Source organism: Sceloporus undulatus, chromosome 2 (assembly GCF_019175285.1).
Source record: "Sceloporus undulatus isolate JIND9_A2432 ecotype Alabama chromosome 2, SceUnd_v1.1, whole genome shotgun sequence".
NCBI lineage: Eukaryota > Metazoa > Chordata > Lepidosauria > Squamata > Phrynosomatidae > Sceloporus > Sceloporus undulatus.
This window is the reverse complement of record NC_056523.1, coordinates 7,811,963-7,837,704: the sequence shown is the minus strand read 5'-3', so window position 1 is coordinate 7,837,704 and position 25,742 is coordinate 7,811,963. Positions and strand designations below refer to the sequence as shown.

The 25,742-nt window shown below is 43.5% G+C and overlaps 1 protein-coding gene and 1 pseudogene across 4 annotated transcripts; both read right to left on the bottom strand.

The window, feature by feature from the left end:
• The window catches only part of LOC121921909, a 9,552-nt pseudogene extending 1,067 nt beyond the window's left edge, over positions 1–8,485 (bottom strand).
• Positions 8,486–10,556: 2,071 nt separating this feature from the next.
• On the bottom strand, positions 10,557–23,484 carry LOC121921858 (zinc finger protein OZF-like). 4 transcript variants are annotated; one of them, XM_042450496.1, is made up of 6 exons: positions 23,227–23,484; positions 20,357–21,095; positions 17,949–18,072; positions 16,877–16,947; positions 15,815–15,941; positions 10,557–12,678 (listed from the first exon to the last, which is right to left on the bottom strand). In XM_042450496.1, the coding sequence occupies exons 2-6, from the start codon at positions 20,897–20,899 to the stop codon at positions 11,300–11,302; spliced, it is 2,244 nt and encodes a 747-aa protein (XP_042306430.1). In that variant the 5' UTR covers positions 20,900–21,095; positions 23,227–23,484; the 3' UTR covers positions 10,557–11,299. The 4 variants fall into 4 exon arrangements, with proteins under 4 accessions (XP_042306430.1, XP_042306431.1, XP_042306432.1 ...); XM_042450497.1 differs by having other exon boundaries at positions 20,357–21,092; XM_042450498.1 differs by lacking the exon at positions 20,357–21,095.
• Between the last annotated feature and the right edge of the window lie 2,258 nt (positions 23,485–25,742).

Here is a 25,742-nt window from a genome sequence, read left to right as displayed (position 1 = left end):
GTCTGATTTGCAAGTCCAGCACTTCCCACACTCCTTACATTCATATGGCCTCTCTCCTGTGTGGATCCTTTGATGTCTCATAAAAGCTGAATCCCAAGAAAAACATTTCCCACACACCTGGCATTTATATGGTTTCTCTCCTGTGTGGACCTTCTGATGTCTCACAAGGCCTGAATTCCAAGAAAAACATTTCCCACACTCCTTGCATTTGTATGATTTCTCTCCTGTGTAAAGCTTCTGGTGGGTCACAAGATGTGCATTCTGAGCCACACTTTTCCCACACTCTTGGTACTGGTATGGTTTCTCTCCCATGTGGACTCCTTGGTGGCTCTCAAGAGTTGAATTTTGGCATTTGAATGGTTGGTCTTCTGTGTGGAGTCTCTCGTGTTTCCCAAGGCATGAACTCTGGACAAAACGTTGCCCACACTCCTGGCATTTGTGTGTTTTCTTTTCCTTGTGGACTTCTTGCTGGCTCAGTTGGAGCAATTTATAATCTAAACTTTTACCTGAGACTTTACATCTAATGTGTTTTTTTTCAGCATAGAGTCTGTACAGTAACAAATTTTTAGCAAAACCTTCACCACATATGTTGTACTTCAAGGGCTTTTCTCTAGTACAATTTTCTTCTTCTGTTTGGGCTTTTTGGTGTCTGGCAAGCTCCCATTTGTGCCCAAAATTCTTCCCGCACTTCGCACATACTTTGCTCTTCCTCCATTTATCTGGTGGGAAGAAGGAAAGGAAAAGAAAACAATCATATCCAAGTGTGTGTAGAAAGGACTCCAAGAGTGTGGGAAAGAGACGAAATGGGAATGATCATAAAAACGATACAACTATAGAGGAAAGAAAGAGGCATTAATGTCCTTTACTCCCTCTCATTGGTCTTTTAGGCTACACGCTTTTTACTTATGAGATGTGAAGAACTGTATTCAAGGCGTGATGGGTATTATTACATCATGGCAATTACTTTAGCTTCTTTTCATATGCTGAAGAGTTTTATCTAAAATACAACAAACAGAAACAATAACAAACTATCATGGACAGCTTGCATTGTATAAAAATAAATGGAGAAATAAATAAAAGCTACATTATGGTAGTGGTTTACTACAGGCCACCAAACCAAGAAAAGGTGGTGGATGATGCTTTTAAGGAACAAATCTTAAAAATCTCCAAGATGCAAGAATTAGAATCATAGAATTGGAAGAAACCAGTCCAACTCCTTGTCATGCAGGAACTCACAATCAAAGCATCCTAAACAGATGGCCATACAGCCTCTGCTTAAAGACCTTCAAAGAAGGAGAATCCATGCTTGTTCCATCCTCAATATGACATCCCTTCAAATATTTAAACATGGCTATCATGTCACCTCTTAACCTTTTATTCTTCAATGTAAACATACTCAGCTCCCTAATTCGCTCTTCATAGAGCTTGATGATTTCCAAACATATCATCATTTTATTCCACTCCTTTTGACATGCTCCAGCTTCTCAATATCCTGACCCAAGCAGAATAGAGTGGTATGATTACTTCCCTTGATCTAGATCAGTGGTCCCAAAACTGTGCCCTTTAAGAGATTTTGGACTTCAGCTCCCAGAAGTCTCAGTCATATTGGCCAATAGTCTGGGATTCTAGGAATCCAAAATCCCTTAAAGAGCACTGTTTGGGGACCACTGATCTAGACACTATACTCTTATTGATGCAGCATAGAATTGCATTGGTTTTCTTAGCTGTCACATCACATGGCTGACTCATGTTCAGCAGATGGTCTACTAAGACTCCAAGATCCCTTATAGAGGTACTGTTGTCAAGCTGGGTGTCACCTATCCCATATCTGTGAGTATCATTTTTGCTAGTGTAGTATCCTACATTTCTCCCTGTTGAAATTAATTTTGTTAGTTTTCTGCTACGGTCATTGTGAATTCTCATCCTGTCCTCTATGGTATTAGCCACCACTTGTAATTTAGTGTCATCTGCAAATTTGATAAGCATGCCCTCTATTCCATCATCCAAGTCAGTGATAAAGAAAAGGTGGATTTGGGGGCTTGGCTTCCATATAAAGGAGCTTCTTTGTCACATGCTTTGTTAACTAAAGTATGCCTACGTTGCATTTTAAAACATAAACTTTATTTACCAAGGGAGCCTTACCAAGAAAGGCCATGACTCCATGGATCTCCTCCATGATCTGCGCATGCAGGGCTTTCTCATAAGGATTCAGCAAGATCCACTCCACTGGAGAGAAATGGATGGCCACATCCTCAAAGGTGACCTGATCCTGTAGGGAAAACAAACATTTCCTGCTTACAGCTCCCATAAAGTCTATCAAGGAACAAACTGCAAGAGGCGGTATTTAAACATTCATACTGGCTACTTGTCAGGTCCAGAAGGTGAGGTGCCATGCCTCTGAATATCATTTGCTAGGGAAGCACAGTGAGAGAGCTTATGGCCTCTATGTCTTGTCTTTAGGCTTCCTAGAGACCTTTGGCTGACCACTGTAAGAACCAGGATGCTGAACTAATGGACCCAGCAGGCCCTCGCTGCATTCTTTGCAACAGAAGGCGAGAGATTTGTTTGGATTCAAGAAGGAAGTATGGGAAGATTTATTGCCCTTTGTTCTGCAGTCAAGAAAAAATTTAGACATGGTTAAATACATAAGAGTTTTCACCCAGAATTTTAAGAGTTAAATTATCAAATCCAGGATGGAGCAAATCTATCAGTTTGGTTTCTCCCACTTTCATATTTAAGAATATTGACTACTTTTCGTCAGAAGAATATATAAAGTTCGATCTTTTTTTCATAATCCAAAAGAAACTGAAACAAAATTCTGACCAACCAATACTAAAGATGTAAACCAAGAACGAGGAAACCATGACTGCTCCAGTCCTCTTGTCCCAATAATAGTTCTTCTTACCTGACTTGATGCCACTCCACTGCAAAGAGGAAGAGACAACTGAGTTCTTGCTGGTGGCATCATTCCAGACCCTGTGGGAGAGACCAAAGTAAGAGGAAACTGATCACATAGGTTTGTATAGAGATTACAATTATAATCGTACAGTATTTGAAAACAACTATGCTACCTACCCATTAAAATGTATGTTAGTGCGGTGATTAGGTGTGGCATTGGGACTTGGGAAATTCCACCTCCAGCTCTGATTAAACCATGACATTCACTGGGGGAACATTGGGCCAGGTACTCTCTTAGCCTAACCTACTTGCAATGTTGTTGTTTTGATGATAAAATGATTACATGGAGAGGAACAAGGTCTTGAGTCTCAGGCAGCAAAGGTCAGTTAAAATATAGTTGGCCCTCCTTATACATGGATTTTTTTATCCACAGATTCAAGCATCCACGGCTTGAAAATATTCAAGGGACTTTACGCATGCATAACATACTAAGACAATTTCCTGTATTGCTATGTATTGTATATGTATTATCCTACTTGAGAGTATGTATTTTCCCTGGAAAATGATCAACCATCCATTATGAAGCCAAGTCCTCCCTCCAGTCCATCTACCTTGGTCCAGGCCTCGGAGGTAGAGAGGAACTGCTGGACCTCTTACCCTTTCCCTCCACCACTCCCTTCTCCTTCTGTGTCATGTCTTTTTAGATTGTAAGCCCGAGGGCAGGGAACCGTCTGACTAAAAAGATTGAATGTACAGCGCTGTGTAAATTTACAACACTTCATAAATAAAGGTTAATAATAATAATAATAATAATAATTATTATTATTATTATTATTATGCCCACAGAGTGTTCTCCAGGTTCACCTAAACACCCTAAAAGCACCAGATCCCATCTGATCTTGAAAGCTAAGCAGGGTCGGTTTTGATTAGCACAGAATAAGTATCCCTTATCTGAAATGCTTCACAATCCTTAACGTTTTGAATGCTGACATGACAGGGCAGCAGTGTAGGCGGTGGCAAGCCCCAGCTTCAAACTCTCCCGCCTCTGGCGAGAAGGAAGTAGCAAGGAGAGAGATGGTGTAGACAAGTTCACAACCAAATTTTGCATAAGCTGCAGCCACGGTGCTGCTTCTACAAGCCTATTCTACCCAGCCAAAGTGAGATCTAGCGCAGGATGTGGCAGCAGTGGCTTGGAGGAGAGCCCTATGCCAAAAAGTGCTTCTCCCCCATTCACTTTATCCCATTTCACTGCCAGATCCCAGATTACAGTCAGTACCTTTCCTACCTGCATCTTCTGTTGATGAGAACCCAGTAATCCTAGACAACTCTGGTAGTGGGGCTGATCTCTCCTGCTACCCATCAACATGAACACATCCAGCCACTCAGTACCTACAAAATGAGCAACAAGCTTTGGGGAGCATCCACAGCCATAGCCCCTGCCCAGGTATTGATGCTTTTAATTCCCCAAGGGCAAAATGAGTGAGTGTCAGAGAAGGTACCATCCATTTCCTGGAAGCAGCATCTCATGGCTAACACTGTGTCAGGGACAGACAAGCATGCAGAAGTAGCTGGGGCGAGGAGGTGGTGGCAGTGGTTGTGCTACCAAATACTTGGCCACAGCTTCCTTCTCCTCTTCCTCATCTGCTGACATGGCTGTTATACCCAGGGCCTATTGCCTGAGCAGCGCTTGATTCAGGCTGCATTTTGCATTATAAAATTTGTAGGCCTTCTACCCTGAACCTGACAGCACACCTCAAGCCAGGGCTGTGCTGTACTGTTACAGTAGTGCTTTTGCTGCTTCATCTATGGCAGAAGAATCAACTGGAAAGAAGAGCTGAAGTTGCAAGTCAAACCCAGCCCCCCATGACAGCAAACAGTTCTGTGTCCCATTCCTGCAGCAACAGGAGACAGGGCCCAGGGCATGGGAAGTGAGTGCTGAAAAAAAAGGGCTGCTTGCCATTGCAGAAAAACTGATCTGCAGCTTCAGCTGATTGCCCTCACTGATCCCACCACTGCAGATGACACAGCAAAGTGCCACACTGGTGGATGAGGAACAGATGGTGGCTGAGGCTACAGCTGTGGATTTAGTAATACAACCATTGCTGCCTCCACTTACCCTCTCCAGCTATTCCTACACACTCAACCTCCTTGGATGTGATGGTGGGCATGAGCCACTGCTTATGGGAGATGGGCACCTTCTTCTCTGGATACACACTAATTTTGCCTTGAGGAGCCAGAGGCAGTGCTGATGCTTATGTGGAGGCGATGGGTGCTGGAAACTCCCCAGAGCTGCTCTATTCCAAATACAGATCTTATTCCAAAATCCAAAATGCCTCTAGAACAAAGCATTTTAGATAAGGGAAATTCAACCTGTACTTAGATGGGAAATTGCCAATGAACATCAGGTGCTGTAGGCTATATTTTAGCAAAAAACAAAACAAAACAAAACAAAAACCCTGGAAAAACTATCTATGAGTATTCCTTGCCTAAGAAAACTCTATGAAATGTATGAGTCAACAAACTGCTTGAAGGCTCATATGCACACACGCACACACCAACAGACAAACGTAGGCTTCATCATTACCTTGCAAGCAAGCACCTCCCTCAACTTCCTGCTTGATTTCCCACTGCTGGGGACTCTGATAGATGTCTGATGGAGACTCCTCTGATGAAGAGAGATCAGACTGAACTTCCACACAGATATTTTTGGACTGAAAGAGCAGAGAGAATTCCAGATTCAGTTAGAGGAGCACTGGAAAATGGTTCTTAAAAATTAGAGTTGCTTCTGTGCACAAGCAACACAAGAACAAGATTACCAGTTGCATCATATTCAGAGTGATAATGGGAGACTTTTGGGTGTGGATGAGAGCACATTCCATCCCTGAATCTATTGGGGGCCGCAAAGCACCACAGAAATCAGGTTGTATGACAGTGGCATCAAAGAAACAAGGACATTCCTTTCAATACATGGAACACAGGGAGCCTAAACTTTGTTTTAAAAATTAATCATTCTACTAAGAGGTTTTTGAGATGGAGATTCCACTTAAGAAAGTGCTCTCCACAACCCCCACTTTTAATGCCATTTCTGGAGGCACCAAATTTGAATAGAAAAGAAACAGACTTGGAAGTGGATTCAGGTAGGAGGCAGCAACAGGGGAAGACAGGATGGGGGGAGGAAGGGGGCCAAGGAACCACATCCTGCTTATCCTTCACATTGGGTCTGGACCTTCCTTTGAACACACGGGACACAGGGAGCATGAACCTTATATTTAAAAATGAATTAGTCATGCTTTTAAGAATGAACTCCATGCTCAGTACAAACCTCATTTTCAAAGCCACTTCTGGTGGCACCAAATTGGATAGGACAACAAAGTTGTCAATGGCTGCAGCATTGTGTGTGTGGGGGGCAACAGTATGAGTACACTGGGTGGAAAAAATGCAGAGGGCATAGGTTTTTATTATTCCCCACATTGTGTCCCATCTTGGGAGAAAGGTAGGATATACATACTGTATAATCAATCAATCAATTTCAGCTTTAGAGACACCAACCAAGATCAAATGCTCTAACCTGTTCTTTCTTTTTCATGTTCTCGGCCTGACTCAGAAGGAAACCTTCCGCCAGCGCCACCGCCTGGGAACAGGTCTCAGCCCCACATTCCCTGACCCAGTTCTCCATCTCGGAGGGCAGGATGCTCAGGAACTGCTCCAGGATCACCAGGTCCAAGATCTGATGTTTCGTCTGTTCCTTTGGCTTTAGCCACTGGTGGCAGAGATGGTGGAGATGTCTGCAAACCTCTCGGGGGCTCTTGCCCTCTTGGTAGGAGAACTGCCTGAAGTGCTGACGCTGTTTGTCTGAGCTTCCAGTGTCCTCACTCATGAATGTCTGCACAGTTCTTTCCCAGAATCTGCCACTGCTTTTAGCGCTGACGCCATCAGGGCCTCTTCCTGTTCCAGGTCCAACCAAGTCTGGCTCATCCATCTTTGAACTGGTGTCCAGTTAAGTAGAAAATGGGACCCAAGGTACTCCTCCACCCTCTTTTATCTCAAAGCAAAGAATCCTTGAAAAGTCTCTGCTCCAAAACTCTGCAAGATCAAGACATTGCTATATTTTGGATTAGTGTACAATATTGACAGAAAGAAACGTGTAAATGTGTAAGGTCCAAGGTCCAAAAGACACTGCAGAAATAATCCAGTTTGAGACCACTGTAATGACCCTGGCTCAATGCTAGGGAATTCTGGGAACTGTAGTTTTGTGAGACATTTACCTTTCTCTGTTGTTAAATTGGTCTCACACTGGATCATTTCTGCAGTGTGCTTTGGAACAAACCTGAAGGAAAGGCAGGTTCATGAGCAAAATGGAGGCGTGAGCTGGGGGGGCTTTTTTGCATGAGAAATACCAAGCAAGGCCTTATTTACACAAGGATCAGAAGAGACTGCATGATCCCTTCCCCCCATTTCTTTCTATCCATTCCCCAGTCCCACTTTCTCTCTCTCAGCCTTCTGCTGCGCCATTTCATATCCATTCCTCACCTCAAACCTCCACTCACACTGTGCCCCCACGATGCCTTCCATCACTTCCCCATTCAACAACTTAAGGAATAAAGATTCAATTGCCAGTCCAGTCAGCATCTGTGGGAAGACTGGGGAGTGGGTGGGTTTATAATGGGGTGGTGAGTGTTGTGAAATGTTGCCAAGTACAGAAAATGTCACTCAGGTGCCTAGTCCTCAAGGCTGCTCAATTCCTTTTGTCCTCTAAGGTGGAAACTCACCCCACCAAGTCTTCCCTGTACCCCTAAACACCATTAACTTGTAAGACGAAGGGTAGGCCTCTTAGGGACTCTGCCATAGAAATAAGGGTTCTGCGAGTCAATAAGGTTGGGAACGCCAGTTCTAAATAAATATTTTGTTATAAACGTTGCCATTACGGAAAATGCCACCCAACTGCTCTGTCCTCAAGTCAGGTTAAGTCCTTTGGAGTCCTGGGGAAGAAAATGCCCCACACGCACTCTCTCTCCCCATGCAGCCACCTAACCCAGACCCTAGAAACAACCCCACTGAGGTCTCCAGGGGGTGCTCCAAGGGGGTCTCTTCTTTCCTCCCCCTTTCATGCCAGGGAGGGGAGGAAGGGGGAGAAAGAAGAGCCAAGATGGGAACCCTCCACCTTGTGGGATGCCCCAGGTGAGCTGCCTGGGGGTCACCCTCTTGGCCTGGGGTTGGGGGTATGATGTCCTCCCCCATTGAGCCCCCCTGCTCCCTCCAAGGACCCCCTATAGTTCCCCCTCTCCTGCAGCCCTGTCCTCCCCCTCCGGGCCCCCCAGGCCTGGATGCTCCATGTCAGTCTCAGCCAGAGGAGACCCCTGGACCCCCCTCTGGGAGGGAGAGGAACAGCCCCACTGAGGAGGACTCCATGGGGCTCCTCCAGGGGCACCAGCCTTGTGGGTCAGCTCCATGGAAGAGGTTTAATCTGGGACTCACCAGACCTCAGGGGGAGAGATCCCCTGCGGAGGATGCAATTGGAAGAACAGGAGGGAAAAAGCAAAAGAGGACCAGGCTGGGGAGAGCAGCTGAGCCTTGTCTGCTCTGGAGGACTGGCTCCTCCTCCCACTTTCCCTTCCCCTCTAGGAATCCAGCTGGCCCTTTAACCCTTCCTTGCACTGCCAAGCCATCACCTCACAATCTATAAACAGTGGTTTCCAAATTTTGCTCCTCCAGATCTTTTGGACTTCAGTTTCCAGAAACCCCAGCCAAGCTAGGGATTCTAGGAGCTGAAGTCCAAACCATCTGCCTGATATTGACCATAGAATTGCGCTGGAGGAGCTACAAATGCCTAGTGGAGTGTTCTCTCTAGGAATCTCTAGGTCTTTCAGTGCGATTTTTGGGTCAAGTTAGAATCATAGAGTTGGAAGAGACCCCCAAGGGCCATCCAGTCCAACCCCCTTCTGCCATGCAGGAACTCACAGTCAAAGCACCCCGACAGATAGCCATCCAGCCTCTGCTTAAAGACCCCCAAGGAAGAAGAGACCACTACACTCCGAGGAAGGAGTGTGTTCCACTGTCGAACAGCCCTATGAGGAACGACTCAGGGAGCTGGGGATGTTTAGCCTGGAGAAGAGAAGGTTAATAGGTGACATGATAGCCCTGTTTAAATATTTGAAGGGCTGTCATATTGAGGAGGGAGCAAGCTTGTTTTCTGCTGCTCCAGAGACTAGGACCCAGAGCAAGGGATGCAAGCTCCAGGAAAAGAGATTCCATCTCAACATTAGGAGGAACTTCCTGACAGAATGGCAATTTGTGAATGTTTATTTCTGGACTTTGTTATTACTGGTGGAATTATTATTGACCATATATATATATATATATATATTAAAGAAATTTTTTTGTATTTTTTGAAATTGGTACTTAGGATTTATAGTATACATAGTTATTTCCTCCTATTCTGTATTAGTTACGGTGTAAGCCTCCTGCTCTGTTTGTTTTTTCTTTCAGTAAGGGCTGTTTGACAGTGGAACAAACTCCAAAGGAGTCTCCCTCCTTAGAGGTCTTTAAGCAGAGGCTGGCCATCTGTCAGGGATGCTTTGATTGAGATTTCCTGCATGGCAGAATGGGGTTGGACTGGATGGCCCTTGGGGTCTCTTCCAACTCTTTTCAGCTATTCTATTAAAATGGAAAAAGGAATACATGCATCTACTCACACTTTCCTTTGGGAAGAACATAGACCTCTCCTTGTCTAGGCATGTTATTGTTACTCCTAGAACACATTTATCTATCTGGGCATGATGTTTCTAATTAATACAGCCTATTTAATATTTAAAATAGTAAAAACACGGAATTGGAAGATACCACAAGGACTATCCATTCCAACTCCTTGCCATGAAGGAATTGTTAGAACATGGGCAAAGAAAAATATTTTGACTGACAGGCAACATGTGATGACATGCATTTTATGGGGCATCCACAGTATAGCTGAGTCATGAACACATGGCATGAGACAAAATTGTAGTGTATTTGCATCATACTGTGTTATGCAGACTGATGACTCCGAGCCAATTATGTATAAAGGTGAACTGAGAAAATGCTCACATGGGGTTTTTTTAGTTGTGGAATATTCATGGAGTGGTCATGCAGTAGGTGTGGTGTATGTACCTAATGATGTGGTGAGATAGGTCAACGTGTGTTATTGGTATATACTTGTTCTCAGAGGGTTCCTGTACCAGGTATCACCTGATGTGGGGCTTCTGAAGGATGGGGCTTTTAGGGGCTGTGAGCACTGCCTCCCTTCTGCTGTCTCAAACTCCCGTATGCACACTCCCACCCACCCCTTGTGCCCCAACCCATCCTTTTCTTCATCAGGAAATGGACAAGAGTGAATGCGGGGGGGGGGGGGGCACTGCGGGAGCACACACAGGGGAGCATGGGACAGTGTGAGCACATGCAGGGATGGTGAAGGGCCCAACTGGGTGGGTCACCCTCCTTCTATGGTGCCACCCAGGGCAAGCCACACCACTGCACCCCCATTGACGCTACTGCTTGCTCTGTTGTATACAAAGTGACTGAAGATAGAGCCTCCAGATCTCTTGGAAGAACAAGTATATTTGATTTAGATATCTGTGAGTCTTATTTGGTTTGTGAAAAGCAGGTCAGATCACTGCCAATACCAATGGCTGGGAATTTTAGTTTTATTAAATTTCTGTTACAGTATTGTTTGGCTGCAGCTGAGTTGGTTTATCCTCAGACTGCGCGGGTGGTTGGTCACCCCCTTGCCAAAAGAAATACACAGTGGACCCCAACTAATGGATTCAAATTACAAGAAAGGAGATTCCAGAAAAATATTAGTTGTTGAGAAAGAACTATATTCCTCTGCAATGGAGATTTTCAACCAGACGTTAGCCACATGTCACAACTGCCTTAGCTGCAGATTTCTGAACTTGCAGGGGATAGTCTTAAATTGCCCTTGAGTTCTGTTCAAACGTATGTATGATTCTTGTTCACATTCTTTGATGAATCCAAAAATATGACTTGGCAGTAATAACACCATGTGTTTTTCAACTCTGTGGATTCTCTTGTGCTTCACAAGCTATGAATTGTGAGGAAAACATTTCCAGCTCTCTAACATTTGTACAGTTGCACAAGATAAAAGGAACACAGCTAAGGAAATAGTTAAAAGAAAGGAGATTCCACCAAAATATTAGTCAAGATTTCTCAGTAGTCAGAGATATTTATCAATGCAACAGTTGACAAACCAACTGTTTTTAATTGTATCTCACTTCTGTAGACTCTCTTGTGTGTTGTAAGGCATGACACCTGAGCAAAACATTTCCCACACCTCTAACATTTCCATGGTTTCTCTCCTGTGAGAAGTCTATGGTAGGTCACAAGGTGTGAACTTGCAATAAAATATTTCCTATGGTTTCTCTTCTGTGTGGAGTCTCTTGTGTTTCAGAAGGTATGAACTCTGAGCAAAACTCTTACCACACTCCTGGCATCTATATGGTTTCTCTCCTGTATGGAGTCTCTGGTGGCTCACAAGAGATGAACTGTAAGCAAAACATTTTCCACACTCCTGGCATTTATAAGGTTTCTCTCCTGTATGGAGTCTTTCATGTGTCACAAGGTATGATCTTCTAGAAAAACTTTTCTCACAACCCTGGCATTGGTATGGTTTTTCTCCTGTATGGAGTCTCTTGTGCTTCAGAAGGTATGAACTGCAGACAAAACATTTCCCACACTCCTGGCATTTGTATGGTGTCTCTACTGAGTGGAGTCTTTTATGCTTCACAAGATATGAACTACAGGCAAAACATTTCCCACACTCTTGACATTTGTATGGTTGCTCACCTGTGTGGAGTGTCTTGTGCTTCATAAGGTTTGAATTCTCTGAAAAACATTTCCCACATTCCTGGCATTTGTATGGTTTCTCTCCTGTGTGAATTCTCTGGTGACTCGCAAGGTGTGAACTCTGAACAAAACATTTCCCACACTCCTGGCATTTGTATGGTTTCTCTCCTGTGTGAATTTTCTCATGCCTCACAAAGGCTGAATTCTCAGAAAACCCTTTCCCACATTCCTGGCAATTGTATAATTGCTTTCCTCTGTGGAGTCTTTTGTGCTTTGCAAGATAGGAACGCTGAACAAAACATTTACCACACTCCTGGCATTTGTATGGTTTCTCTCCTGTGTGAATCCTCTGGTGACTCGCAAGGTGTGAACACTGAAAAAAACCTTTTCCACACTCCTGACATTTGTATGGTTTCTCTTCTGTGTGAATTTTCTGATGCCTCACAAAGGTTGAATTCCAAGCAAAACCTTTCCCACATTCCTGGCATTTATATGGTTTCTCTCCCACATGGACCTTTTGGTGGCTCACAAGGTAGGAACGCTGAGAAAAACATTTCCTACACTCTTGACATTTGTATGGTTTCTCTTCTGTGTGGACTCTCTGATGAACCACTAATTCTATTCTGCCAGCAAAGTGTTCCCCACACTCTTGGCATTTGTGTGTTTTGTCACCCTTGTGGACTGCTTGGTGGCTCAGATATGACAATCTGTAATCAAAAAGTTTCCCTGGAACTTTACATCCAAAGTGTCTTTTCCCAACACAGAGTCTCCTGTGAAACACAAATGTCATATTCTGGGCAAACCATATCCCACACATGTTGCACTTGAAGACTTTCTCTTTGGCAGAACTTTCTTCTATGTGGGCCTTCTGGTGTCTGGCAAGGTCCCATTTATGTCCAAAACACTTCCCACACTTGCTGCATAAGTTTCTTTTGCTCCAGTTATCTGTTGGGGAAAATAAGAAGAAAGAAAACAATCATTCTTCAGTATGAATGGAAAGGACTCTCACTGAATGGGAAAGGGACTGAATGGAAATAATTCTAAAAAAAACCACAACCATGGGAAAAACAAAGAGATATTGTGGTCATTTGTTGTAAGCCGCCTTGGGTCTCAACTTGAGAGAAAAGTGGGATAAAAATAAAATAAATAAATGCCCCCCTCCATCCCCATTAAGTAAAGAGGGAAACTGTTTGGCTTAAGGCAAGCATGCACAACATGTGCTCCACAGGCCAGACACATCTTAGATTTTCTATTTTTTATTGCACCCCCTTCTCTCTGGCGGAATGAGTGTCTTTGTTTCTTCACATGCAAATATTTGCCTTTTTTGGTTGCTAAGAATTTACTTTGCTACAAATTACATCACCATCCTTCCCTGTCATGTATTTCTATCTCTCAACCTGCAGTTTTCTCCCTCCCGCCCAAATGTCCAATTACGTTTGTCTATTTCTGCTCCAACATGGGTTTCATGCCTTATCCCTGGAACATGCCGATATGGATGAGAGAGTAATGTGGAATTGTATGTCTACAGCTACTTAGTTTCTAATAAATATAGAGGTAATTATATATAATACATATATGCAAGTTTTAACTCCTTATTGATTTTTGAGGGTGCTTTCATTGTGAATTCCTGCATAGCAGGGGGCTGGACTGGATGGCCCCTGTGGTCTCTTCCAACACTATGATTGTATGATTGCATTCCTTTGGAAACACACAAAAAGAACCAAACTCATGAAGTGCTTCATTTATGAATTCTTTCCTTGTTATGGGAAGGATGTAAGAGCCATAGTATGCTCTAGAAGTCCTGACTCCACATGGAGGATTCCCTTGGGATTTGGAGTAAAAATCAATCCTATTTTCAGAATGAATCCGTTTTTACCAATCAGTTTTTACCACTCTTATGGTCTTAGGCCATAAGTAAAAAAATGACTTGGAGGCACACAACAGCAACAACAATAATAAAAAGTATGTTTATTACATTGAGGAATACTGCCACAGTAGTAATTCACATTCTGTTCTTCAATATTAGAGATTTAAAACTGCAAAGCTTTACACATCACTGCACTATGGGGCAATCCTGTCCACAAAACAGATTTCAGGGTATGCAGCTCAGACCTGAAACCACTGTGATGTTCTTGTTTTTGTTAGAGCTGAAAAAGCATTTTCTCTTCTCCAGTTCTACAGTCCTTACAGAAAACCTGAATCAGGTCAGCAGGGTTCTTTCCATTTTACAGCTAGATGAGGTACCTCTGCAATATGTACAGAACAATGTAAGAAAACTGGAACTTCTATGTACTAGGTCACTTAGAAAGGGGTGCTAACAAAGAGGAAATGAATGGGATGTGTCTGCTGATCAACCCTTTTATGAGCAAGATAATTTGCATAATAAGCAAATAATATGCAAATTTTGCTACCTGAATTGAGAGAACTAGTAGTAGGCTGGTTCCGATAGTGAAACTGACTGAGTAGCTCCATACTGGCAGAATTAGCTCTAGTGCAAAACAACGTACCTCAACAGATATGGAAAACAAAACAACGGTCAAGAGATTGGAAACGATCAATATCAATATATATATATATATATATATATATATATATATATAAATAAAATATATATATATATCCATCCACATAAAAGAAAAACAAAAGACTGCAGCAACAATAGAACCATAGTGCTAATCTCCCATGTAAGCAAAATTATGGTCAAAATTCTGCAACATAGACTCCAATCATACATGGAGAGAGAAATCCCAGAGGTCCAAGCAGAGTTCAGGAATAGATGAGACATTAAGGACCACATTGCAAAATTACAATGGCTAATGGAGCACACCATGGATTTCAAAAGAAAATCAGCATGTGCTTCATAGATTGTAGTGAAGTCTTTGACTGGAAATATCATGAAAGGATATGGAATGCTCTTAAAGACATGGGAATGCCAACAGATCAGATAGTCCTGACAAGAAATCTGTACTTAGGACAAGTGGCTACTGTTAGAACAGAAGACAGAGAAACAGAATGATTCCCAGTTGACAAAAGGGACAGGTAAGGATGCATCCTTTCACCTTGCTATTATATGAAAAGCAGAATTGTACACAGAAGAAGGAGCAGTGAAAATAGGAGGAAGGAATAACAACAATCTAAAATATGCAGACAACACCATATTATGAGCAGAAAAGATCACAGACCTGGAACAGCTACTAAGAAAGATTAAGTAAGAAAGTAAAAAGGCAGGGTTACTGTTGAACATAAAGAAACCAGTAATAATGAAAAATATGCACAAATTCAACCTAGACAATGAGAAAATAGAAATAGTAAAAACATTCTCGTACCTCAGATCAAACATTGATCAGAGCAGGGGTTGCAAGCATTAAATCATAAGAAGACTAAGAATGTGGAGGGCAGCTTTGAAAGAACTAGAAAAGATCCTAAAGTGCAAAGATACACAACTGAGCACAAAAGTTAGAATAGTCCAAGCCATAGTATTCCCCATCACTGTTTATGGATGCAAGATTCAGACAGTGAAGAAAGCAAATAGAAAATTATATACTCATATGAGATGTGGTGTTGGAGGAGAGTTGAAGGGAAAGCTATAGGGCAGTAGTCATGGGAGTGCATTGACAAAGAATCACTCAAAGATACTTTAGTTAACTCTTGTGCCATAGGAAACCACTTCTGAGAGACAATAAAAGCAATCTACCAAAGAATTACATGGGTGGGCAGGGGGGAGAAAGGATAATAGATTCCTTCAAACTGCTATTGCTAAAGTTCACATTTACCAATTTTTTGTTCCTGTTTCTGTTCCACAGGAGTTTCAAAATACTGGTAAGGACAACGGTTCCTCAGCCCTGCCTTACCCACAAAGCCCACAAAGAATGATATGATTTAGGGCAGTGGTCCCCAAAATGTGCCCTTTATGAGATTTTGGACTTCAGCTCCCAGAAGCCTCAGCTGAAATCTAAAATCCCTTAAAGGGAACAGTTTGGGGACCACTGATTTAGGGTGTTGCTTCCACTCAGAGGTTGTTAATGGTGAATATGATTATTGCATTTTGAAGAAGAAATTATCACTAGTGAAGGAGCCTTACCAAGAGAAGCCACAATCCCATGGGTCTCCTCCATGATCTGAGCATGCAGGACTTTCTGATCAGGATCCAAAAGAGCCCACTCCTCTGGGGAAAAATGGACAGCCACATCCTCAAAGGATACTGGATCCTGAAGAAAAAAGAAAACATTTCCTGCTCATATAAAAACTATAAAGGAACAAAGTGCAAGAATCCTTTAGGGCTGAAACATTCATATTCGCTTTTTGATGGGTTCATTAGCAGTGGCACCATGGCTTTGAATACCAGATGCTGGGGAAGGAGAGCAGGAGAGGGCTATGGCTTCCATGCTTAGATTGCAGGATTTCTTGAGGCCACTGGTGGAACCAGAATGCTAGTCTAGGACCTGAAACAGATGGTCCAAAAGAGCTGCTGTTGGGCCACATTGGGGCATGGTGTTTAGATGACACATGCCCCAAACGCAGTTGGAAGCCATCCCAATGCCGCTTTAAGGCAAAAGAACCAGGCTCAAAGGGAGCAGATAAAAAATGTTCCTTTTGCCAGCCTGGTTCAAAACCATGGCAGAAGCCTGAATTGGGGCTGAGGGCATGTGGCTGCTGCAGTCCCAGTGTGAACGGCGCCAGTGCAGCCCCACCGTGATTTTTTTAGCCCATTTGTTTGAGGCCTAGATGGGCCTTTGGTCTAACCTAGCAGGAACCTCCTTATAATCTTCATTCCCCAGAGGAAAATAAGAGGAGATTCCTTCAGGTCCAAAAAGAAAGAGTAGGAATATCTATCCATTATCCTTTCTTCTGTAGTCAAGAAAAAACATCAGAGAACAAAGACAGCAATTCTAATTTAAGACTAGATTGGCTGAATAAGCATGGATTCCAACCTCACCTTTCAAAAGTTAAGTGCTCAAACTCCTGAGCCAGGTTGGATGAATGTTTAGACATCTCCCATAGTCATATTTTGTAAAAGCTCCCCCTTTTTAAAAATAATTTAAAGCAAAGTGGGGAGGAAAAATCCAACTACCACTAACAGAGATGTTACCCAGAATTTAAGACATCTATGCTGCTCCAGTCCTCGTTTCCGATTTCTTTTTACCTCAAATAGTTCTGCGCCTTCCCAAAAAGGAAGAGATGACTCTACATTTCTTGGTGGTGTCATTCCAGATTCTGCAGGAAAAAACAAGGCATGTGAGGTGGAGGTGATCACATAGGCTTGTTTCAGAGGTAAAACTACAATCTTATACACACACACACAAGGAAGAAACTCCTCTGAAGAATGTAGCACTCACTTCAGAGCCAAATAAATCTATAGGACATTTTGGTTCAGTGCTTGCTGGACTGGCGCTTGGGATATTACAGTTCTAAGTCCCAATGTGCCACAAAATTTATTGGGGGAACTTGGCCAGCTACCCTCTTTTAACTTAAACTACTTGCAGTGTTGTTGTTCTGAGACTAACATGGTGAGTCCCATTGTCCTAATGGTGGTGTGACATGCACCTGCCTGCAACATTCTGTAATCAAAATGTGCCTCTCCAGGCTCCAGGTGCACCTCCACTTCCACAATCTCCAGTGACGTCCCTGCCCAGGGGCTTTCAGAGGTGGGGCTTTCAGGGTTGGAGCCCAAAGGGAATCCCCCCACCTTGCTACCATGGCGTGTAAAATTGCGTCACAGCAAATAGGTGGTGGGTGCATTCCACCTTTGCAGCAGCCCCCCTAGGCTTCCAGTCCTGCACAGCCATGGCTTTGCAGGACCAGAAGGCCGATGATGAGTGACTGCCTTTCAGGTCCCACGCAGCCATGGCCATCAGGACTCTGGGTCCTGTGTAGTCATGGGGCCATGGAGGAGCTGGAATGCTGAAGGCCACCCACCTGGCCTTCCATTTCTGGCTTGGCCCTTGCAGCAGCCTCCCCTGGCCTTCCATTCCCAGTGGCTATGGCCACAGGGGATCCAGAGCGCAGCTGCTCGCTCCCCCACGCTGTACTCCCCACCAGGAGACACCCCCCTCTGGGGTGTCATCCAGTGTGGTCTGCACCACTGCACTCCCACTGACAATCTCAAGCTGAATAGAAGAAAATATAAGGGGGGAAAAGTCCAACTGCTCTGAGAAGTAAATGTACCCACGTGTGAGACACAAAGACAATTATGCCCAGAGAGGATTTGCTCTTACCCTGAAAGGCCACAACCTCGACTTCCTCTTGCTTGAACTCCCTCCATTGAGGACTCTGGATAGTGTCTGATGGCTGCTTCTCTGATGAAAGTTGAAACTCAACTTCCTCATACAGATTTTTCACCTGAAAAAGCAGTGAGAATTCCAAACTCAATGTGGAGAAACATTAGAAAACCATTTTAAAAATTAAACTTGCCAAGTTTTGAGACTTTGGTGTACAAGGATCTCAGGAAAAAGATTTATTGTACTTATTTCATTTATATACTACCTTTTTCCCAGAAAAAGAGCAAAGGTGGTTCACAAATAAGATCATTTTTAAAAAACAACAAGAATGTTAAAATAATTAAAAATATTGAAATAAAAATAGTATAAAATTACGTATGTTAAAAAACAAAACAACACCACACATACACCGCATATAAAAGTCACCCTATGATTATGTATTAAAAACCTGCCTGAATAGCAATGTTTTTGCTTGCCTGTGAAAGGAAAGCAGGGAAGAGATCAGCCCTAACCTCCTGTGGAAGAGCATTCCAGAGGGTAGGAGCACCTAGTGAGCCTACGATGATGGCCTGACAGAGAGGAAGCCTTCCCAAGAAGATCTTAGGGCTCTGGCAGGTTCATATGGGATGATACTAGACTGTTACAGACTGCCAAAAAAAGGGTCTTTGGAGGTATGCTGTTTAAATGAAGCATGCATCCTAAGAACTCCAGAGCTGCCCACAAGCTGCCACTCCAGTGCTTAGGAATGGAGTGTGGCTTTGGCGCTACTCCAGACTTTAGGACCATGCATCATTTAAACTAGCCTACCTCCAAAGAGACCGAAAACAGCTTTATTTTGCAGTCTGTAACAGGCCATGTCTCTTAAATAATTGGACGAGCTCCTGCTTTACCAGCACTTTGAATTGTGATTGGAAAGAAACTGGTAACCACTTTCAAAAAGGGAATTTTGGCCCGATTTAGATGGGCCTTTGCGCCGCCCCGTCACGTGCTAGGGGTTGGCCAAGGACGCAATATCCATATCGGCCTCACCCCTAGCACGTGACAGGGGTGTCAAAATGGAGGCACCTTATACACATGGGTGCTGCCATTTTGACGCGATGGACGCATAGCGTCTGCATGTCCCGTCGCACTTGCAACATCACAAGTGCGCCATTTGCACACTCAAGCATTGCAAATGCAACGCAAAAAGAAACAGCTTTTTGCGGGTTCTTTTTCCGCCGCTGGGAAGCCTTACCATTTGGCAGCTGAGACTTCCTGCTGGCGGAAATGGAGGTGGCGGCAGACCGCCCTTTTGGGCGGTCTGTATCTCACATATATGCTCCATATAACTGGAGACAAAGCTGAAGCATTTTGAACCCACTGAAGTTTCCAAACAGATTAAAAAGATTAGCAGAAGGCTTTCACAGCCAGCATCCATAGTTTTTGTGGGTTTTTTGGGCGATGAGGCTGTGTTCTAGAATTTATTCCTGACGTTTTGCCAGCAACTTAAATTTAAATCCATAAACACCTGGACAATTTCAACAGGAAAGAAGAAACTCTTAAAGTAAACAAAGTTTGGCTACCAGTCCTGAAAAACAGCAAAACCAGGACCCAGCAAATGAAAATAAAAACACCCAGGTTGAGGGGGATTCTTAGCAGATAATGGATCATTAAGTAAATAGACACCCTGAGGCCTTGCCGTCAACAGAACAATCACCTCTTCTCAACCAACAGTATACAGTATATATTCCACTCTCTTCCATTCCAGATTCCTTGTGATTGGGCGGGCTATAAATAAAGTATTATTATTATTATTATTATTATTATTATTCCAGCATTCGCTGACGATGACAGCCACAGCTGCTGGCAAAACGTCAGGAATAAACTCTTCTAGAACAAGGGTGAAAAACTCACAAAAACTAAAGATGAGCACACTTTACCTCTTTGAGCAGGAGTGGTTAACTGGGGTGTTTGGATGGGAGCACATTAAATCCCTGACTCCATGGAGAGGGTTCCATATACTGCTAATGCAAAGTCACCAAACCACAGCATCTGGTTGACCAGCAGAGGCATCTGGACCTTCTTTTGAAAACATGGGATACAGTAAGGCTAGATTTTGTTTGAAGACAAAATCTGCTAAGAGGCTTTTGAGATAGAGATTCCATTTTGAAACAAGGCTTCCCAACCCCTCACTTTCTAAGCCAATTTTGGGGGCAACAAATTTAATTAGAAGATTACAGTTGTAGTTATGGAGGGAGCAGGGTGGGAGGCGGGGGGAAGGTAGGCAGTCATGTCCAGATTATCACCTACATTAGATATCCCCTTAAATTGGGTCTCATACTGTATAAAGCAAAAGGCAGGATATACATTCATTCAGTCAATCCATCAATCTTAGTTTTAGAGACACAAAGAGGAAATGCTCTAACCTGTTCTTCCCATTTCTTGTCCTCAGCCTGACTCAGAAGAAAACCTTCTGCTAGGGCCACTGCCTGGGAACATGTCTCTGCCCCACATTCCCTGACCCACTTTTCCATCTCGGGGGGCAGGATGCTCAGGAACTGCTCCAGGATCACCAGGTCCAGGATCTGATATTTAGTCTGTTCCTTCGGCCTGAGCCACTGGTGGCAGAGATTGTGGAGTCGTCCGCAAACCTCTCGGGGCCCCTTGCCCTCTTGGTAGGAGAACTTCCTGAAGTGCTGGCGCTGTATGTCTGAGCTGGCCATATCTTCATTCAGAACCTTCTGCATGGTTCTCTCCCAGAATTCCCCACTGCTCTCAGGACTCATGACATCACAGGTTTTGTTTGGCCTCTTTCCCTCTTGGTAGGAAAACTGCCTGAACCACTGATGTTCTATGTCTGAGATGCCACTGTCTTCACTCAGAAATGTCTGCAGAGTTTCCCCCCAGAATTCTCCACTGCTGTCAAGACCTGTTTCTGCTTCAGGTCCAGCTGAATCTGGCTCATTCATCTTTGAATTGGTGTCCAATGAAGTGGAAAATGGGAGCAAAGTTACTTTGCCACCCTCCTCTCTTTCAGAGCAAAGAATCTTTAAGCAGGCTCTGCTCTAAAATTGTGCAAATTCAAGATGTTACTGTGCTAAACGTTATTGTACTGTGTTGACAAGAAGAAAGGTAAAAAATCCAGTGAACCACCAGGTCTTCCTGCTGAAGGAAAGGCAGATAAATGAGCTTGGGAGGTGTTTCCCACTGAGAGTCACCAAGCATTATTATTATTATTATTATTATTATTATTACTATTACTATTGATATGGGTCTGTTTGACAGAGTTGGGTAATGCGATGGTATAGCTGATGTGTTCATTATTACTACAGTGGTGCCTCGGGTTACGAAATTAATTCCCTATGGGATTTTTTCGTATCCCGAAAATTTCGTAACCTGGGTATTTCGTATCCCGAGGTACCACTGTATAAACATTTATGTATATAGCACTGTAAAGTTTGCACAGTGCTTTACACTGTAAGGGTAAAAACAAACAAACTGCCAAGCAGCGTACAATCTAAAAAAACTAACATTACATGATGAAAATATCTCTGAAATAATGCTAATTAGTATACAATAAAAACAAAGCAAGCAGCAGATTAACAATCAGTAATCTTGTATGCCTCCCTAAACAAGTGTATCTTCAATTCAGCCTTAAAATCAGCCAGAAAAAAACTAAGGAAGTAATAGTTCTTAATTGTGTGGGGAGGAGATTCCAGGCACAAGGAGCATCACAGGAGAAGGGATGGATTCAAGCAGGGGAGGAGGAGATCCTTGGCTGGGTCAGGAGACCAGTGTCATAAGATCTCAATGCGCAGGGAGGACAGTAAGGAGGGTCAGAAGAGGCTGCATCCTTGCCTCCACAACTTCTGTCTATCTATTCCTCAGCCCCACCTTCCCTCTCTGACTTCCACTGGGCCATCCCGTCTTCATTCATTACCCAAAGCCCCCTCACCCACACCATCCCTCCGTGATTCCTTCTCTTGCTCTCTTGTTCTCCATAGGCCCCTTCTATACAAAAACTCCCTTGACATTTGCTTAAATTAAGCCTTTCACTTGGTTCAGGAAATCTTCAATTATTATCTGGCTGTTCAACACAGCACACCAACTCAGTACTTGTACTAATAAAACCTAGCCAATGTGATGATGTTTCCTTTCCTTATTTTTATTATTGCCATTATTATACTCTGTTTTTTCCCCAAGTCCTAGGACTAAAAAAAAAAAAAATTTTACAGAAATTAATACAGATATTCCTAAAAGCTCACATCAGCAAAAAAAGTTAAAATATGATCAAACTATCCAGAGATTTGAAATCACTTCCATTAAAAAGTAAAAAATAAGAACAGTATAGCACAGTGAATCTATACTTTCAATATTACAGTACTATGTATGTATTTAGTCTTTAATATAATATGTCTTAAGTGTTATACTTAATATCATTGGGCTTTATCACATGGGGAAAATCAGAGGTTTAGCCAGCAACTGTGCAATTGCAATTAAAGATTTTTCACAGACATTGTGCTTAAAGAGCCATTATCCCCGGAATAATGAGGGAATAACCAGGGAATAAACAGCAACAAATCTTTCATGGGATTTCCCCGTGAATAATTTGTTGCTGTTTATTGCCTGGTTATTCCTGGGATAATGGCACTTTAATGCTGATGTCATGTGAAAATCGTAATCACGATTGCCTGATTTTCACAGGTTATTTGCTGGTTAAACCTCCAATTTTCCCTGTGTGATAAAGTCCATACAATAATATGTGTTATATTTAATATGGTACAACTATGACTGCAAGTCTAGATATCAGAAGAAGACTAGGAACGGGAAGAGCAGCCATGAAAGAACTAGAGAAGATGCTAAAATGTAAATATATACAACTGAACACTTAAATCAGAATTATACAAGCTGTTTGGCAGTGAAACAAACTCTCTCAGAGAGTGGTGGAATCTCCTTCCTTGGAGGTCTTTAAACAGAGGCTGGATGGCCATCTGTCCCAGGGAGGGCTTTGATTGAGAGTTCCTGCATGGCAGAAGGGGGCTGGACTGGATGGCCCTCCTTGGGGTCTCTTCCAACTCTATTATTCTATGACTCTATAATTCCCATCATCACCATCATCATCATCATCATCTCAACCACCCATGAAAAGGGTTTTGGGTTTGGAGTATTTCAGAGTTCTGGATAGGGGGGCCTCCTCAACCTGTACATGTTTTGCAAAAATGTATCGCCCCAAAGTCTGCATAGGAAGGAAATAAGTGTGACTGTGCAGAGGACAAAGCCCCAGATACAAGCTTACCCTGGAGTTCTGCCCCTGGAGCCACCTTACATCAAACACAGAAGAGAAAAGGCTGGAGGAAGAGAAAATAAACAGATTAAATAAAGTTAAAAACAGGAGTTACTGCACTAGAATCCGACTGCAACAATCATCTGCCATCTGATAGCAAAAAGGCAGGGTCTGAGTGTTGGACTGGGGCTCTGGGAGACCTGGGTTCGAATCACCGCTCGGCCACAAAAGCCCCACTCACTGGGGATAAGGGCCAGGGAGAGAAGGGCAAAACAGGAAGTGGCTGTGAGGAGGACTGCTCTGGAGGACTGGGCTCCCCTTCCAATCCTCTCTAGGAAGCCAATTCGCTTCCCTTAACCCTTCCTTACAAGCTGCAAAGCCATTGCTCTGCATCCACTTCACTAGCAGCTTGGCCCCCAGATTTGCCTCAGTTTGTCTTTTCAGGGGTTTTAGCTTTGCTTTTGTTCCCCATCCATATGATTCTATGATCAGACGGTTGGAAGAGACCTCAACACATCCAAGAAGTCCAACCCCATCCTGCCATGCAGGAACTCACCATCAAAGCACCCCTGAGACAGATGGCCGCCCAGCCTTTGCTTAAAAACCTCCAAAGGAGGAGACTCAGCCATACTCCAAGGCAGCATAAAGTCCACTGTTGAACAGCTTTTACTGCCAGGAAGTTAGTCCTAATGGGATCTCTTTCCCAGGAGCTTGCATCTATTGCTCTGTTGTGTCCTGTTCTCTGGAGAAGCAGGAAACAAGTTTGCTCCATCTACAATGCGACACCCCTTCAAATACTTAAACAGGGCTACCATATCACCTCTTACTATCCTTTGCTTCTCCAGACGAAACACACCCAGCTCTCCAAGTCTTTCCTCATAGAGCATAGTTTCCAGACCTTTCACCATTTTGGTGGCCCTCCTCTAGATCTTGTCAACATCCTTTTTAAATTGTGGTGCCCAGAACTAGTATTCCAGATGAGGTCTGGACCAAGGCAGAATAGAGTGGCACTATTACTTCCCTCCATCTAGACCCTACACGTCTATTGATGCAGACTATTGATGAAAAATCTAAGGATCCTGGAAAGAAGGAATCATAGAGTTGGAAGAGACCGCAAGGGCCATCCAGTCCAAACACATTCTGCCATGCAGGAACTCTCAATCAAAGCACTCCCTGTGACAGATGGCCATTCGGCCTCTGTTTGAAACCCTCCAAAGGAGACTCCACCACACTTGGAGGCCAGAGTGACCAGATGCCCTCCCTTTCCAGGATATGTCCTACATGTCAGCCTTTTCTCTCCAGGAGGAATTTCAACATGTCCTCCATTTTCAGCATAACTAAGAAGGATGAATTTATATTTGTTTGAGTGTAACTTTTATTTGGTCAGGTCATACATTCTTCTTGAATGTCCTACATTTCGCAGTGCCTTGCCCTTTGCAGTTAGGATATCTGGCCCCCGTGTTTGAGAACTGCTGGGAGTGAATTGAACTGGGAAGAAAAAGATCTGGCGGGTGGGAATCTGACACCAGCATAGTGTAGTGGTTTGAGTGTTGGACTATGACTCTGGAGACCAAAGTTTGAATCCCCACTCACCTGTGTAAACTAAGGTGACTTTGGGCAAGTCACACTCTCTCAGCCTCAGAGGAAGGCAATGGCAAACCTCTTCTGAACAAGCCTTGCTAAGAAAATTTCCTTAATAGAGTCGCCACAAGTCAAAAAATGACTAGGGTCCAAAACACACTGCAGAAATAATCCAGTTTTGAGACCACTTTAACTGCCCTGGCTTATTGCTAGGGAATCCTGGGAACTGTAGTTTATTGTGGCAGCACCAGAGCTCTCTGAGAGAGAAGGGCTGGCTCACAAAACTACAGTTCACAGAAATCCCTAGCATTGAGCCAGGGCAGTTAAAGTGGACTGAAACTGGATTATTTCTGCAGTGTGGTGTGGACCTTGGAGGCACACAACAACAACAACAACAACAACAACAACAACAACAACAATAAATCTGGCGCCAAGATGGATGCAGAGATATGGCTCTGCAGCTTGTCTGTACACTCATCCCTCCATATTTGCAGCTTTGATATTTGGGGATTTGATTGACGGATTTGATTAATATGTTCTCTCTAGGAATATCTAGGTCCTCCATCGCAACTCTGTGGTCAACTTTAACTAAAAGTTGCACTGGAGGACCTAGAGATTCCTAGAGGGAACACTCCACTAGTCCTTTGTAGCTCCTCCAGCCCAATTCTATGGTCAGTGCCTGGCAGAGGTTGCCCACAGAGTTGTCCTGGAGGACCTAGAGATTCCTAGAGAGGGGTTCTCTCAGTAAAAACATAGATGTTTATCACACTAAGCTCTTAAAGAGGTACTATTCCAGTGTGACTCCTCTAGCAGCCTCCTGTTGCATGCTGGGATTGGCAGTTTTAAGGAGCTGAACTTCTCTGCCTGAGAATTCTAAATACCCCTCCTTAAAACTGCCAGTCCCAGCATGCAACAGGAGGCAGCTAGAGGAGTCACACTGGAATAGT